The sequence below is a fragment of the Ambystoma mexicanum genome, chromosome 3q, assembly GCF_040938575.1.
Source record: "Ambystoma mexicanum isolate Mex_15411 chromosome 3q, UKY_AmexF1_1, whole genome shotgun sequence".
NCBI classification, from domain to species: domain Eukaryota; kingdom Metazoa; phylum Chordata; class Amphibia; order Caudata; family Ambystomatidae; genus Ambystoma; species Ambystoma mexicanum.
This window is the reverse complement of record NC_090926.1, coordinates 1308090055-1308105110: the sequence shown is the minus strand read 5'-3', so window position 1 is coordinate 1308105110 and position 15056 is coordinate 1308090055. Positions and strand designations below refer to the sequence as shown.

Here is a 15056-nt window from a genome sequence, read left to right as displayed (position 1 = left end):
ATCTCTCACACAAACATCATGGAGCACAGTGAGAACAAAATAAGAAAATAACCAAAGTAAGCATGTTATGAAGCAGATTCCACATATAGTCAACACAATGTTCCTATTTCAGGAACTAGAGGCAGTGCTTTCAATAATGCAAAATAATAAACAGCATGCGAAAGTGGTAGATTTATTGTATTTTTGTATTTTATTTATTTTATTATGATCTATATACAGGAGGAACAATGCTCTTTTGATCACAAAAGCATGTACAATAGATAAGAAATTAGATTTGAGGGACATTCTGACCAGGTTGTGGAGGGGAGTAGGTGGAACAGTCACTGGGGACAATCCATAAGTGGACACACATAGTTTAAGGGCCCCCAACATTGGACATGTTTAAGTGCAGGTAGGCAGTATGGAGACAGAGCAAGTGAGGGGCAGAGGTAGCTTAGAGGCACGGAAAAATGTTAGCTAGCAGGCAGATGACAGGTCGGTTAATAGGGTAACTCGGAGGAGGTAGGTTTTTAGTTTTGTTTTTGAAAAAATCCATGTGGACTGTTTCTCGGGTGTCCGGGAGAAGAGAATCCCATTCAGGTGGAGCAAAAAGAGAGAAAGAGCTGAAGTGACAGCAAGCAGAGGGAGGGCGAGGAGCCAAAGGGGTGGTCGAGGAGCAGAGCAGAGATTACGAGAATCCTTGTATAGAGGCAGAGAGATACTGTGGTGTCTTACCATGGATAGATTTGAGAACCAGGAGAAGAAATGTACACCTGGTCCTGTTTTGCATCATCAGCCATCCAGCCTGGTGACGGTACGAGGAAGTAGGTGTGAAGTGCAGGAGTTCAGAGTGATTCCTGGTAATGAAGTTAATGATCTTGTCTGGAGGCCATAGTTGGGGAGATCAAAGAGATTGATGGCCCAGTATTCCAATTTAGAGAAGACACAAGTGGTTAAGAGATGCTTGGCAGTGTTGAAAAGGAGGTGCCTGATTTGCCTAATATTTAGGAGGTTGGTGAGAGCTGCTGTTCCAGTTTTGGAGATGAAAGTAGAGAAGGTGTGAGATGGGGCATATGTGATGCTGAAGTTTGTAATAGAAGAACAGTAGTGGAGAGTGTCAGGTGGGAACTGGATAGACAGAGGAAGAGATGAGAGAGAGTTTTTGGCAAGGAAGTAGAGCAGCTCTGTTTTGGTAGAGTGTAACCTCAGAGAGTGCATAGCCATCCAATATTTAATAGCATAGACAGTTTTAAATTTCAATAGAGAGATCAGAAGAGAGTTCAGGAAAAGAGAAGAATACTTTGGTGTCATCCATGAAGAGTTGGTACGATAATCCAAAGGAGGAGATTAGTGCCCCAAGAGCAGAGGTGTAGAGTGTAAAGAGGAGCAGACCCAAGGCAGAGCCTTGTGCAACACCAACAGAGGAGTGAGTAGAGTGGTGTTGTTGGTCCAGGACAGAGAGAATTGGTGAGGTGCAAGGTAGGATTCTGTCCAGGCAAGGGCTTGATCGCGAATCTCAAGATGAAAGAGAGTAATACATAGATCACAGTGGCAGCAGACAGGTGAAGGAGAATTAGGATAGAGGATAGGTTGGGCACATGAGAGCATTTTCCATGGAATTTCAAAGGTTGTGGATGTCTAAGAAATTGGTAAAACGGTTGAGTAGTGCGGAAGGAGAGACACAGTGCAAAAGTTAGCCAGTAAGTTCAGGTAAGCCCCTTGCTTTTTTAGAAGCAGGATAACCATGCCTATTTTGAAAACAGGGAAAGAAAGCAAAGTCGATGGACAGTTTGAAGTGTTCAACTAGGTGAGGGGTACCTAAAGGGGCCATAGTCTTGGCTAGCTGAGGAGCACAAGTTTCTAATGGGGCACACGAGGGGCTAGCCTTCATCAGTAGAGATAGCACTTTGTCCGTATTAGTGTGACTAAAGTGGGAGACAGAGGCAGAGGATAATGTTAGAGTAGCTGGAGTGTAAAATGTAGGAGGAGGGAGTGTGAGGAAGGTCAGGAGAGAGTCTCTAATTTTGGAAATGTTTGCAACAAAGTATTCAGTGAGATCATTAGCTGTGAGAGTGACTTGATAGTCATAGACTTAAGAGGAGTGAGGAGTGTGTTTAGAGTGTCCTGTAGCCAACGAGGATGGTTGGAGTGAGAATAAATGAGCATTAGGTAGAATCGTCTTTTCACTCTATAGTTAGAAGACTTGAGAGAGTTCAGGGCAAGGAGTTAGAGTTGCAGGTGCTCATGCGAGTGGATATGCCTCCATTTGTGCAGCAGCCGACACATGTCTGTGCGGAGAGAGCATATGAAAGGTTGACTCAAGGCTGAGGATGCTGAGACTTAGGGGTAAAATTAAGCCGTGGGAAGTGAGAGGAGAATGAGCCATATAGTATGTATTGGAAGCTGGAGAAGGCAGTGTTGGTAGGAGAGGCATCCGATGCTAAGTAGGAGAGTGAGAACTGTGGTCCAGAGAGAAAGGGGGGAATTGCAGAAGGTTTATATTTCCTTTTAGTAAAAGGTGATGCAAGTGGTGAGGAAAGGCCAGAGGGTGGGAAGGAGTTGGTGCTGGAAACGATTCAGTGATAAGATATGTATGATGTGACAGTAGTATTAGTGGCTGAGTGGGAGGTGGAGATGAATACGAGGCACACATAGTTACCCCTCTGGGGTTCAGATTTCTTAGAAGTGGTAGAGAGAAGGCTAAAGTCACCCAAGAGAATGAGGTCCTTTTTAGTGGAAAGAGAATCAATGAGTTGCCCCGAGGCACCAGAGGCACCAGAAGGGAGATAGATGGAGAGGATGTGATGCGAGTGAGGCGGAGCAATAGTAGAGATGGTGAGTTTAAATGAGGTAGGAGAGGATGTGGCACTGGAGATTTGTGAGGTATTGAGGTAGGAAGAGAGTAGGTATCCGAGGCCACCACCTCTGCCAATCAGTCGAGGCAAGCGAATAGAGGATAGTTTGAAGTTGTGTAGTGCCACCAGAGTGATGGAAAATCCAGGTTTCAGTGATAGCAAGAAGGTATAGGGAAGGAGAGTTGGAGTGAAAGTAGTCAGTGATAAAGAAAGTATTGTTGCATACAAGCATTACAGAGTGCAATGTTCAGTTGATAAGGTAAGGAAGAGCAGAGATGTTGAGGCCAGAGGAAGAGAGGAGAGATGGATGGGTGTTAGAGGTGGTATGGTTAGCTCATCATAGCTTTGTGTGTTGGAAGGAGGTGGAACAGACTTGGAGTAGTGGGAGTTTTGAGCTATGAGTTTTATAATAGGGATAGGAAAGGAGGACATTGTAGCGTGATTGGGGAAAGCATAGGGAGAGGTGAGTAGGAGGAGCAGGAGTGAATGCACTGTAGGTGAGCAGTACTGTGTGGCGAGACAGTACAGTAATTAGAATGCTAGAGGTACTCACAGGTGCAACAGGGAGAAAGGCACAAGCAAGGGCTCATAGGCTAAGAAGCAAATAGGATGGTCCGCAGCTTTTCTCTACCCTTCACTGTTCTACCCTTAACTGGGACACCCTAGGCTGGATGCATCTAGAGAGTTCAGAAGGGATGAGACACACTATTGTCACCTGATCGCCTAGTACATCTGTGGTTGGTCTCTCTTTTATTGTCTCTGGTGTTGCTGGGTGGAGGCGATTTCTTTCTGATTGGTGTTCCCAGATGAGCCTCTTGTGGCCTTCAGATAAAGATGCGTTTGATCCAAGACGGCCATTGGAAGTTATGTAACTGATTCAATATGGCCACAGGAAGTGATGTCCCCAATCCAAAATGGACACTGGAAGTGATGTCACCAATCCAAGATGTCCTCTGGCAGTGAAGTTCCAGACTGAAAGTGAATCCATAAACCAGAAGGGATGACACACGCTTTTGTCACCTGATCACCTATTTCATCAGTGGTTAGTCCATCGGATATTGTCGCTCGTGTTGCTGGCATGATGTAACCAGTACTATCCTACAGCCAATAACCTGACTGTTACAAAGGCAATTGAAATGACAGTATTCACGCCTCCCGGTATGACTATATTCAGTTTGGCAATCAAAACACCTTCCCTTTGAGTCAGTAGAGCTGTCATATCCGTCCCTCGAGGTCCTGGTTTCAACACTTAAAAAATATGAAATCTCATTGTACCATCTGGTGTCCCTGTGCCAAAGAAACTTCTAACAGATGACTTCCGGTTTCTTGTCCACAAATTTGAACGATGTTCATCCAACATAGTTTTGCTTTTCTACTGGTTCCCCCTATAATAAATCCCACATGGACACCGTATGCAATAGACTCATCTCATCTAATTGTCTTGAACATTCATCTGCTCGAGTAGTATTCTCTTAACTCTTAGTAGTTGACTATACAGCCGGCTTCTAAGTGTGTTGGGAGGATGGAAACTGATTCTACGTAGCAGATTATTGCAGTCTGTTGGTTTAGGAAAAATGTGTAACACATCCGTGAGGTTGCAATTCAACTATAACATCCATATAATTAACTCTATGGACACCCACCACCATTAAACACTGTATGCCTTCATCTATTTGGTTAATATAGGTAGAAAGCAGATGAAGCTCTTTCAAATTGAATTGTCATATAACAAATATATTGTCGATATGCCTCCCCCAGTATCTGATGGGTATGTGCCAAATCGAATGATTATAAATGTGTTCCTTCTCAAACCTATGTTCAGAACAACATGTGTCCCTTTACCTACATATATTAACTGAATGGAATGTTGTTCGTGTGGGATACATCAAAACATTTATTATTTAATTTATTGTTTTTGAAAGTTAATCTCTCAATTTTGTGACTAACAGTCCATTAGTTCTTGCTATTAGGAAAGAATGTATAACAGAATATCACTAACATATATATAGACACACACGATCCACATTTCAGAACGTTTTTCATGCATATCCAAAGTTATACCCCCATTTTATATATACAATGTTAATTTCATAGAACTTTACACAAGAACATAACAACCAATTCTGATCAAATCTATACAAATAATACAAAATATTGATGTAAATAATTACAAAAATTATTTCATTAGTTTGTGCAGCCACAATCCAGCCACCTTACAATAAAGGTGCAAATTCTTGATACCATGATTTTGGACAGAAAACACCAACCGGCCGGAAGTGCTTCGTTGATTAACACAACATCTTCTTCAGTGTGACTAATATTTAGGGAAGCAAATACACTATATATTCTTTACAGACCAGTTTAGATGTGTTTAGTTGATTTACACAACGTCTTCTTCAGGGAGATCAATATTTAGGGAAAGCAAATACACGGATGGTTCATATATTCTTTTACAGTCTGGTTTAGACGTGTTTAGTTGATTTACACCACCTCTTCTTCAGAGTGACCAATATTTAGGGAAGCCAATTTACTGATGGTTCATATATCCTTTTACAGACCGGTTCAGACATGTTATATGCCACGTCTTCTTCAGGGTGACCAATATTTAGGGAAGCCAATTCACTGATGCTTCATATATTCTTTTATAGATCAGTTTAGACGTGTTATACGTCACGTCTTCTTCAGGGTGACCAATATTTAGGGAAGCCAATTCACTGATGCTTCATATATTCTTTTATAGATCAGTTTAGATGTGTTATACGTCACGTCTTCTTCAGGGTGACCAATATTTAGGGAAGCCAATTCACTGATGGTTCATATATTATTTTACAGACCGGTTTAGATGTGTTTAGTTGATTTACACCACGCCTTCTACAGGGTGACCATTGTTTAGGGAAGCCAATACACGGATGGTTCATATATCCTTTTACAGACCGGTTCAGACATGTTATATGCCACGTCTTCTTCATGGTGACCAATATTTAGGGAAGCCAATTCACTGATGCTTCATATATTCTTTTATAGATCAGTTTAGACGTGTTATACGTCACGTCTTCTTCAGGGTGACCAATATTTAGGGAAGCCAATTCACTGATGCTTCATATATTCTTTTATAGACCAGTTTAGACGTGTTATACGTCACGTCTTCTTCAGGGTGACCAATATTTAGGGAAGCCAATTCACTGATGCTTCATATATTCTTTTATAGATCAGTTTAGACGTGTTATACGTCACGTCTTCTTCAGGGTGACCAATATTTAGGGAAGCCAATTCACTGATGCTTTATATATTCTTTTATAGATCAGTTTAGACGTGTTATACGTCACGTCTTCTTCAGGGTGACCAATATTTAGGGAAGCCAATTCACTGATGGTTCATATATTATTTTACAGACCGGTTTAGATGTGTTTAGTTGATTTACACCACGCCTTCTACAGGGTGACCATTGTTTAGGGAAGCCAATACACGGATGGTTCATAAATCCTTTTACAGACCGGTTCAGACATGTTATATGCCACATCTTCTTCAGGGTGACCAATATTTAGGGAAGCCAATTCACTGATGCTTCATATATTCTTTTATAGATCAGTTTAGACGTGTTATACGTCACGTCTTCTTCAGGGTGACCAATATTTAGGGAAGCCAATTCACTGATGGTTCATATATTATTTTACAGACCGGTTTAGATGTGTTTAGTTGATTTACACCACGCCTTCTACAGGGTGACCATTGTTTAGGGAAGCCAATACACAGATGGTTCATATATCCTTTTACAGACCGGTTTAGACGTCTTTAGTTGTAGGGAAGCCAATTCACTGACGGTTCATGTATTCTTTAACATACAGGTATAGACTTGTTTAGTTGATTTAAACCACATCTTCTTCAGGGTGACCAATATTTAGGGAAGCCAATTCCCTGATGGTTCATATATTCTTTTGCAGACCGGTTTAGACGTGTTTATTTGATTTACCCTACGTCTTCTTCAGCGTGACCAATATTTAGGGAAGCCAATTCACTGATGGTTCATATATTATTTTACAGACCGGTTTAGATGTGTTTAGTTGATTTACACCACGCCTTCTACAGGGTGACCATTGTTTAGGGAAGCCAATACACGGATGGTTCATATATCCTTTTACAGACCAGTTCAGACATGTTATATGCCACGTCTTCTTCAGGGTGACCAATATTTAGGGAAGCCAATTCACTGATGCTTCATATATTCTTTTATAGATCAGTTTAGACGTGTTATACGTCACGTCTTCTTCAGGGTGACCAATATTTAGGGAAGCCAATTCACTGATGGTTCATATATTATTTCACAGACCGGTTTAGATGTGTTTAGTTGATTTACACCACGCCTTCTACAGGGTGACCATTGTTTAGGGAAGCCAATACACAGATGGTTCATATATCCTTTTACAGACCGGTTTAGACGTCTTTAGTTGTAGGGAAGCCAATTCACTGACGGTTCATGTATTCTTTAACATACAGGTATAGACTTGTTTAGTTGATTTAAACCACATCTTCTTCAGGGTGACCAATATTTAGGGAAGCCAATTCCCTGATGGTTCATATATTCTTTTGCAGACCGGTTTAGACGTGTTTATTTGATTTACCCTACGTCTTCTTCAGCGTGACCAATATTTAGGGCAGCCAATACACTGATGGCTCATATATTTTTATTTATATTTATAATATGCATACAACAATAAAAATTTTACATATTTAAGCACATCACATCATAAACATTTCCATCTTAAAAAACACTTCATAGAAATCCACACTCGTATAATAATATAAAAAAATATCTTTTGATAGTTCTTTCAAAATTTCTAAAATCATCACATAAAATGTAATCAAATGAAAAATTAAATTCAAGTCATTCCCACCTAATAAGTTCCTCCACACAGTATGCATATTACAAGTATACATTAAATTATCATAGGCCATCAGAGATTCTCTACGTAGTTTGTCTAGACTTTCACACTCACATATTATGTGGTAGGCCGTTTCTAAAGTATTTATTCCACAGAGACGACAAAACCTTGTATCTCGTGGAATGCCCATCTTTGGTCTTAGTATATCCATGACATCGCAAGAATTAAATTTAAACAACAAATACCAGCGGATAGTTAGGTGTAGTCTCTCTTATCGCCAAATAATCTACAAATACCCCACTGTTGGATTTAGTTGCCAGATTCACTATTCTATGTTCTCAATCAATATCACATATTCGTTTTTTCAATTTGCATTTTATCTGGGCCACAGAATATAGTAGCCAGCAAAAGCTCCCATTATTGATCCATTTGAGGTAGATTGATTTCCATCTATTTAATATTGCAAAATCAGTTTTGGTATCAATCACATTGTATTGCTCCATCATTCGCACCATAAAAATATTATTAGCTAGCTGAGTCAATTTAACATATACCAGGGCAGTTGAACGTTGCACTCTACTTCTTACACTAGTTAACTCGCATTCCAAAAATATGTATGCATAGGGCAGAGTTCTAGGCATCCGCATCAGTATCCTCAGCATTTTTGCATTGAATTTATCTAGCTCATTTCGAAATTGATTTCCCCAGATTTCAGCTCCATAAATCAATCAGGAGACGATTTTAGCAGAGTACAATTTGACAACCGTTTCAACCGAAAAACTGCCCTGACTTCCAACAAACTTGCTTAATGGCATTGTTGCAATCATGCATTTTCTCTTAGTTTCAGAACAATGTTTTTTCCATGTGAGTTTGTTATCCATAATAACTCCTAAATATTTATATTCATTGACCACTTCGATCAGCTGTTTATTCTATGACCACCCACTGTTATACCTTTTCTTGTTAAGCTGTTTCATCTCAAACCTCATGATTTTAGTTTTCCCAATATTAATAACTAGATTGTTTGCTATAGCAAACTTTTCTAATTCATCTAATTTTGCCTGTAAGCCTTTGGGTGTATAATCTAGTACCAGGGTATCGTCTGCATATCCCAGCCACCTTAACATAAGGTTACCTAGCTTATTGTTGTTCATTTAAACATTAGTACAGACCGGCTTAGAGGTGTTTAGTTGATTTACACCACGTCTTCTTCAAGGTGACCAATATTTAGGGAAGCCAATTCACTGATGGTTCATATATTATTTTACAGACCGGTTTAGAAGGGTTTAGTTGATTTACACCACGTCTTCTTCAGAATGACCAATATTTAGGGAAGCCAATTCACTGATGGTTCATATATTCTTTTACAGACCGGTTTAGACGTGTTGAATTGATTTACACCACGCCTTCTTCAGGGTGACCAATATTTAGGGAAGCCAATTCCCTGATCATTCAAATATTCTTTTACAGTCCGGTATAGACTTGTTTATTTGATTTACACCACATCTTTTTCAGGGTGACCAATATTTAGGGAAGCCAATTCCCTGATGGTTCATATACTCTTTTACAGACCGGTTTAGACGTGTTTAGTTGATTTGCACCACATCTTCTTCAGGGTGACCAATGTTTATGGAAGCCAATTCACTGATGTTTCATATATTCTTTTACAGAGCGGTTTAGACGTGTATAGTTGATTAAAACCGCGTCATCTTCAGGGTGACCAATATTTAGGGAAGCCAATACACTGATCGTTCATATATTCTTTTACAGAACGGATTAGACGTGTTTAGTAGATTTACACAACATCTTCTTCAGGGTGACCAATATTTAGGGAAACCAATTCCCTGATGGTTCATATACTCTTTTACAGACCGGTTTAGACGTGTTTAGTTGATTTACACCATGCCCTCTTTAGGGTGACCAATATTTAGGGAAGCCAATTCTCTGATCATTCAAATATACTTTCCGGATTAGACGTGTTTAGTTGATTTACAGACTTCTTCTTCAGGGTGACCAATGTTTAGGGAAGCCAATGCACTGATGGTTCATATATTCCTTTACAGACCGGTTTAGATGTGTTTAGTTGATTTACACCGCAACTTCTTCAGGGTGACCAATATTTAGGGAGGCCAATACAGTGATGGTTCATATAATCTTTTACAGACCGGTTTAGACGTGTTTAGTTGATTGGCAGTACAGGAACCTCCCGACATCCTCCTTCTTGTCCCCATGACTGAGGCTCAGGAACTGCAAGATCTGCTTGAACTGCCAGTAGCAACTGCCTCAGCTACAGCTCTTCTTCACTAAAAAGGTACTGTGCAAACGCTGTCCGTGCTCACTTAAAGTCTTGAGATAAGTCTGGCTGCTCAGCCAACGCTACCACTTTACTATGTAGCACAGGCTTCTACCAAAGTTAAAATTGTGCTTACACTTGTAGTCCTAATTACATGTAGTGTTCCGAAAGGGTACTGCATGTGATTCTGCCTAACACAGAGTCAGTGTGGAGAGCTGCTGGTGTAGCAGAGTCACTGTAGGGAGCTGCTAGTGCATCAGAGTCAGTGTGGAGAGCTTCTAGTGTAGCAGAGTCAGTGTGGAGAGCCGCAAGTGCAGCAGAGTCAGTGTGGAGAGCTGAGAGTGTAGCAGAGTCAGTGTGGATAGCTGCAAGTGTAGCAGAGTCAGTGTGGAGAGCTGCTGGTGCAGGAGGGTCAGTATGGAGAGCTGCTGGTGCAGCAGAGTCAGTGTGGAGAGCTGCTAGTGTAGCAGAGTCATGGTGGAGAGCTGCTAGTGCAGCAGAGTCACTGTGGGAGCTGCTAGTGCAGCAGAGTCAGTGTGGAGAGCTGCTAGTGCAGCAGAGCCACTGTGGAGAGCTGCTGGTGCAGCAGAGCCACTGTGGGAGCTGCTAGTGCAGCAGAGTCAGTGTGGAGAGCTGCTAGTGCAGCAGAGCCATGAGGGGAGCTGCTAGTGCAGCATAGTCAGTGTGGAGAGCTGCTAGTGTAGCAGAGTCAGTGTGGAGAGCTTCTAGTGCAGCAGAGACAGTGTGGAGAGCTGCTGGTGCAGCAGAGTCAGTGTGGAGAACTGCTAGTGTAGCAGAGTCAGTGTGGAGAGCTGCGAGTTTAGCAGAGTCAGTTTGGAGAGCTGCTAGTGTAGCAGAGTCAGTGTGAAGAGCTGCGAGTGTAGCAGAGTCTGTGTGGAGAGCTGCTAGTGTAGCAGAGTCATGAGGGGAGCTGCTAGTGCAAAAGAGTCAGTGTGGGGAGCTGCTAGTGTAGCAGAGTCAGTGTGGAGAGCTGCTGGTGCAGCAGAGTCACTGTGGGGAGCTGCTAGTGCATCAGAGTCAGTGTGGAGAGCTTCTAGTGTAGCAGAGTCAGTGTGGAGAGCCGCAAGTGCAGCAGAGTCAGTGTGGAGAGCTGAGAGTGTAGCAGAGTCAGTGTGGATAGCTGCAAGTGTAGCAGAGTCAGTGTGGAGAGCTGCTGGTGCAGTAGGGTCAGTATGGAGAGCTGCTGGTGCAGCAGAGTCAGTGTGGATAGCTGCTAGTGCAGCAGAGCCATGAGGGGAGCTGCTAGTGCAGCATAGTCAGTGTGGAGAGCTGCTAGTGTAGCAGAGTCAGTGTGGAGAGCTGCTAGTGTAGCAGAGTCAGTGTAGAGAGCTTCTAGTGCAGCAGAGGCAGTGTGGAGAGCTGCTGGTGCAGCAGAGTCAGTGTGGAGAACTGCTAGTGTAGCAGAGTCAGTGTGGAGAGCTGCGAGTTTAGCAGAGTCAGTTTGGAGAGCTGCTAGTGTAGCAGAGTCAGTGTGAAGAGCTGCGAGAGTAGCAGAGTCTGTGTGGAGAGCTGCTAGTGTAGCGAGTCATGAGGGGAGCTGCTAGTGCAAAAGAGTCAGTGTGGGGAGCTGCTAGTGTAGCAGAGTCAGTGTGGCGAGCTTCTAGTGCAGCAGAGTCAGTGTGGAGAGCTGCTAGTGCAGCAGCCAATGTGGAGAGCTGCTTGTGCAGCAGAGTCCATGTGGAGAGCTGTTAGTGTAGCAGAGTCAGTGTGGACAAAGGCTTCTACCAAAGTTGAAATTGTGCTTACACTTGTAGTCCTAATTACATGTAGTGTTCCGAAAGGGTACTGCATGTGATTCTGCCTAACACAGAGTCAGTGTGGAGAGCTGCTGGTGCAGCAGAGTCACTGTGGGGAGCTGCTAGTGCATCAGAGTCAGTGTGGAGAGCTTATAGTGTAGCAGAGTCAGTGTGGAGAGCCGCAAGTGCAGCAGAGTCAGTGTGGAGAGCTGATAGTGTAGCAGAGTCAATGTGGATAGCTGCAAGTGTAGCAGAGTCAGTGTGGAGAGCTGCTGGTGCAGTAGGGTCAGTATGGAGAGCTGCTGGTGCAGCAGAGTCAGTGTGGAGAGCTGCTAGTGTAGCAGAGTCACTGTGGAGAGCTGCTAGGGCAGCAGAGTCACTGTGGGAGCTGCTAGTGCAGCAGAGTCAGTGTGGAGAGCTGCTAGTGCAGCAGAGCCACTGTGGAGAGCTGCTGGTGCAGCAGAGCCACTGTGGGAGCTGCTAGTGCAGCAGAGTCTGTGTTGAGAGCAGCTAGTGCAGCAGAGCCATGAGGGGAGCTGCTAGTGCAGCATAGTCAGTGTGGAGAGCTGCTAGTGTAGCAGAGTCAGTGTGGAGAGCTGCTAGTGTAGCAGAGTCAGTGTGGAGAGCTGCTGGTGCAACAGAGTTAGTGTGGGGAGCTGCTAGTGTAGCAGAGTCAGTGTGGAGAGCATCTAGTGCAGCAGAGTCAGTGTGGAGAGCTACTGGTGCAGCAGAGTCAGTGTGGGGAGCTGCTAGTGTAGCAGAGTCTGTGTGGAGAGCTTCTAGTGCAGCAGAGTATGTGTTGAGAGCTGCTAGTGCAGCAGAGTAACTGTGGACAGTTTATAATGCAGCAGAGTCAGTGTGGAGAGTTGTGAGTGTAGTAGAACCAGTGTGGGAGCTGCTAGTGCAGCAGAGTCAGTGTAGATAGCTTCTAGTGCAGCAGAGTCAGTGTGGAGAGCTGCTGGTGCAGCAGAGTCAGTCTAGAGAACTGCTAGTGTAGCAGAGTCAGTGTGGAGAGCTGCGAGTTTAGCAGAGTCAGTTTGGAGAGCTGCTAGTGTAGCAGAGTCAGTGTGAAGAGCTGCGAGTGTAGCAGAGTCTGTGTGGAGAGCTGCTAGTGTAGCAGAGTCATGAGGGGAGCTGCTAGTGCAGCAGAGTCAGTGTGGGGAGCTGCTAGTGTAGCAGAGTCAGTGTGGCGAGCTTCTAGTGCAGAAGAGTCAGTGTGGAGAGCTGCTAGTGCAGCAGTCAATGTGGAGAGCTGCTTGTGCAGCAGAGTCCATGTGGAGAGCTGCAAGTGTAGCAGAGTCAGTGTGGAGAGCTCCTAGTGTAGCAGAGTCAGTGTGGAGATCTGCTAGTGTGGCAGAGTCAGTGTTGAGATATGCGAGTGTGGCAGAGTCAGTGTGGAGAGCTGCTAGTGTAGCAGAGCCAGTGTGGAGAGCTGCTAGTGTAGCAGAGTCAGTGTGGAGATCTGCTAGTGTAGCAGAGCCAGTGTGGAGAGCTCCTAGTGTAGCAGAGTCAGTGTGGAGAACTGCTAGTGTGACAGGGTCAGTGTGGAGAGCTGATAGTGTAGCAGAGTCAGTGTGGAGAGCTGCTAGTGTAGCAAAGCCAGTGTGGAGAGCTGCTAGTGTAGCAGAGTCAGTGTGGAGAGCTGCTCGTGTGGCAGAGTCAGTGTGGAGAGCTGCTAGTGTAGCAGAGCCAATGTGGAGAGCTGCTAGTGTGGCAGAGTCAGTGTGGAGAGCTGCTAGTGTAGCAGAGCCAGTGTGGAGAGCTGCTAGTGTGGCAGAGTCAGTGTGGAGAGCTGCTAGTGTAGCAGAGCCAGTGTGGAGAGCTGATAGTGTGGCAGAGTCAGTGTGGAGAGCTGCTAGTGTAGCAGAGCCAGTGTGGAGATCTGCTAGTGTAGCAGAGCAAGTGTGGAGAGCTCCTAGTGTAGCAGAGTCAGTGTGGAGATCTGCTAGTGTAGCAGAGTCAGTGTGGAGAGCTGCTAGTGTAGAAAAGCCAGTGTGGAGAGCTGCTAGTGTAGCAGAGTCAGTGTGGAGAGCTGCTCGTGTAGAAAAGCCAGTGTGGAGAGCTGCTAGTGTAGCAGAGTCAGTGTGGAGAGCTGCTCGTGTGGCAGAGTCAGTGTGGAGAGCTGCTAGTGTAGCAGAGCCAGTGTGGAGAGCTGCTAGTGTGGCAGAGTCAGTGTGGAGAGCTGCTAGTGTAGCAGAGCCAGTGTGGAGAGCTGCTAGTGTGGCAGAGTCAGTGTGGAGAGCTGCTAGTGTAGCAGAGCCAGTGTGGAGAGCTGCTAGTGTGGCAGAGTCAGTGTGGAGAGCTGCTAGTGTAGCAGAACCAGTGTGGGGAGCTGCTTGTGCAGCAGAGTCCGTGTGGAGAGCTGCTAGTGTAGCAGAGTCATGAGGGGAGATCCAGGTTTTGTGATAGCAAGAAGGGAAAGTTGAATGGAAGTGGTCAGTGATTCCATCTCATGCAGAGAGCGGGTGCCCGTTCACAGGGCCTTCACAATCCTGGAAACCTTTAATATAACTCTACACAGAGTATAATGTATGAGTCATCAACTCACAGTTCAAGCATAGTATAACAGCTGTGAAGGCTTCACTCACCAGTGCTGTTTGAGAACTCTCCTTCGGCACATGGCACACAGTCAAAGCAGCAGGTGGGCATCTGCTTCATGGGAGCTTTTCTGTACCCGGGAAGGCAGCTCTCACTGCAGACAGACCGAGGAGCCTGCATTCACAAAGGAACATGGCAAACATTGGAGAGGCACTAGCAAATGAATGCACGTGTGCAACATGTGTGACCATTCTCTTGATCTAGCCATGGGAAAGCCAAGCCTTTTCAATGAACTTGAAAGAAAGCTCAGTGCATGTGAAGGCTTGAAGGCAGCCCTAGCCACTGGCCCCTTAGGAAGCCAATGACAATCCAGGTCTGCACGGTAAGTGGCAACGTTTGGCCATTGAAGGCTCCTAACTCTCCCGTTCGGGGACGTGTTATAGAGTGATGCCCTTATATGGTGACCGCTTATCTGAATGGCTGCTAATCAGGCAAGTATTTCCAATAATGCCAGTGATCACATCCTCTCTTTGTGATTTGTTGCTTCATCACAACCTGATTCCGACAGAGGGCGACATTTGTTTAGAGTCTGTGCATCGCTGGCATTGCAGGTTCCTTGCAATTCTGTGGCAGGAGTTTCATGAATAGGATTCATATGTTTAATGGGTATAAGATGCATATCCGAGGGCCCCATGAGATAAAGACTCTCACAGCTGAGCCTTAACAACGCTGGAAGATACACAATTGCAGAGTT

At 44.3% G+C, this 15056-nt stretch overlaps 1 protein-coding gene across 1 annotated transcript in view; it reads right to left on the bottom strand.

The window, feature by feature from the left end:
* LOC138448121 (vomeronasal type-2 receptor 26-like) overlaps positions 1–14482 on the bottom strand; it is a 69319-nt gene extending 54837 nt beyond the window's left edge. Inside the window, exon 1 of the mRNA XM_069604670.1 lies at positions 14353–14482. Within this exon, the coding sequence (XP_069460771.1) occupies positions 14353–14482 (130 nt within the window). The remainder of the gene's footprint in view (positions 1–14352) is intronic.
* Between the last annotated feature and the right edge of the window lie 574 nt (positions 14483–15056).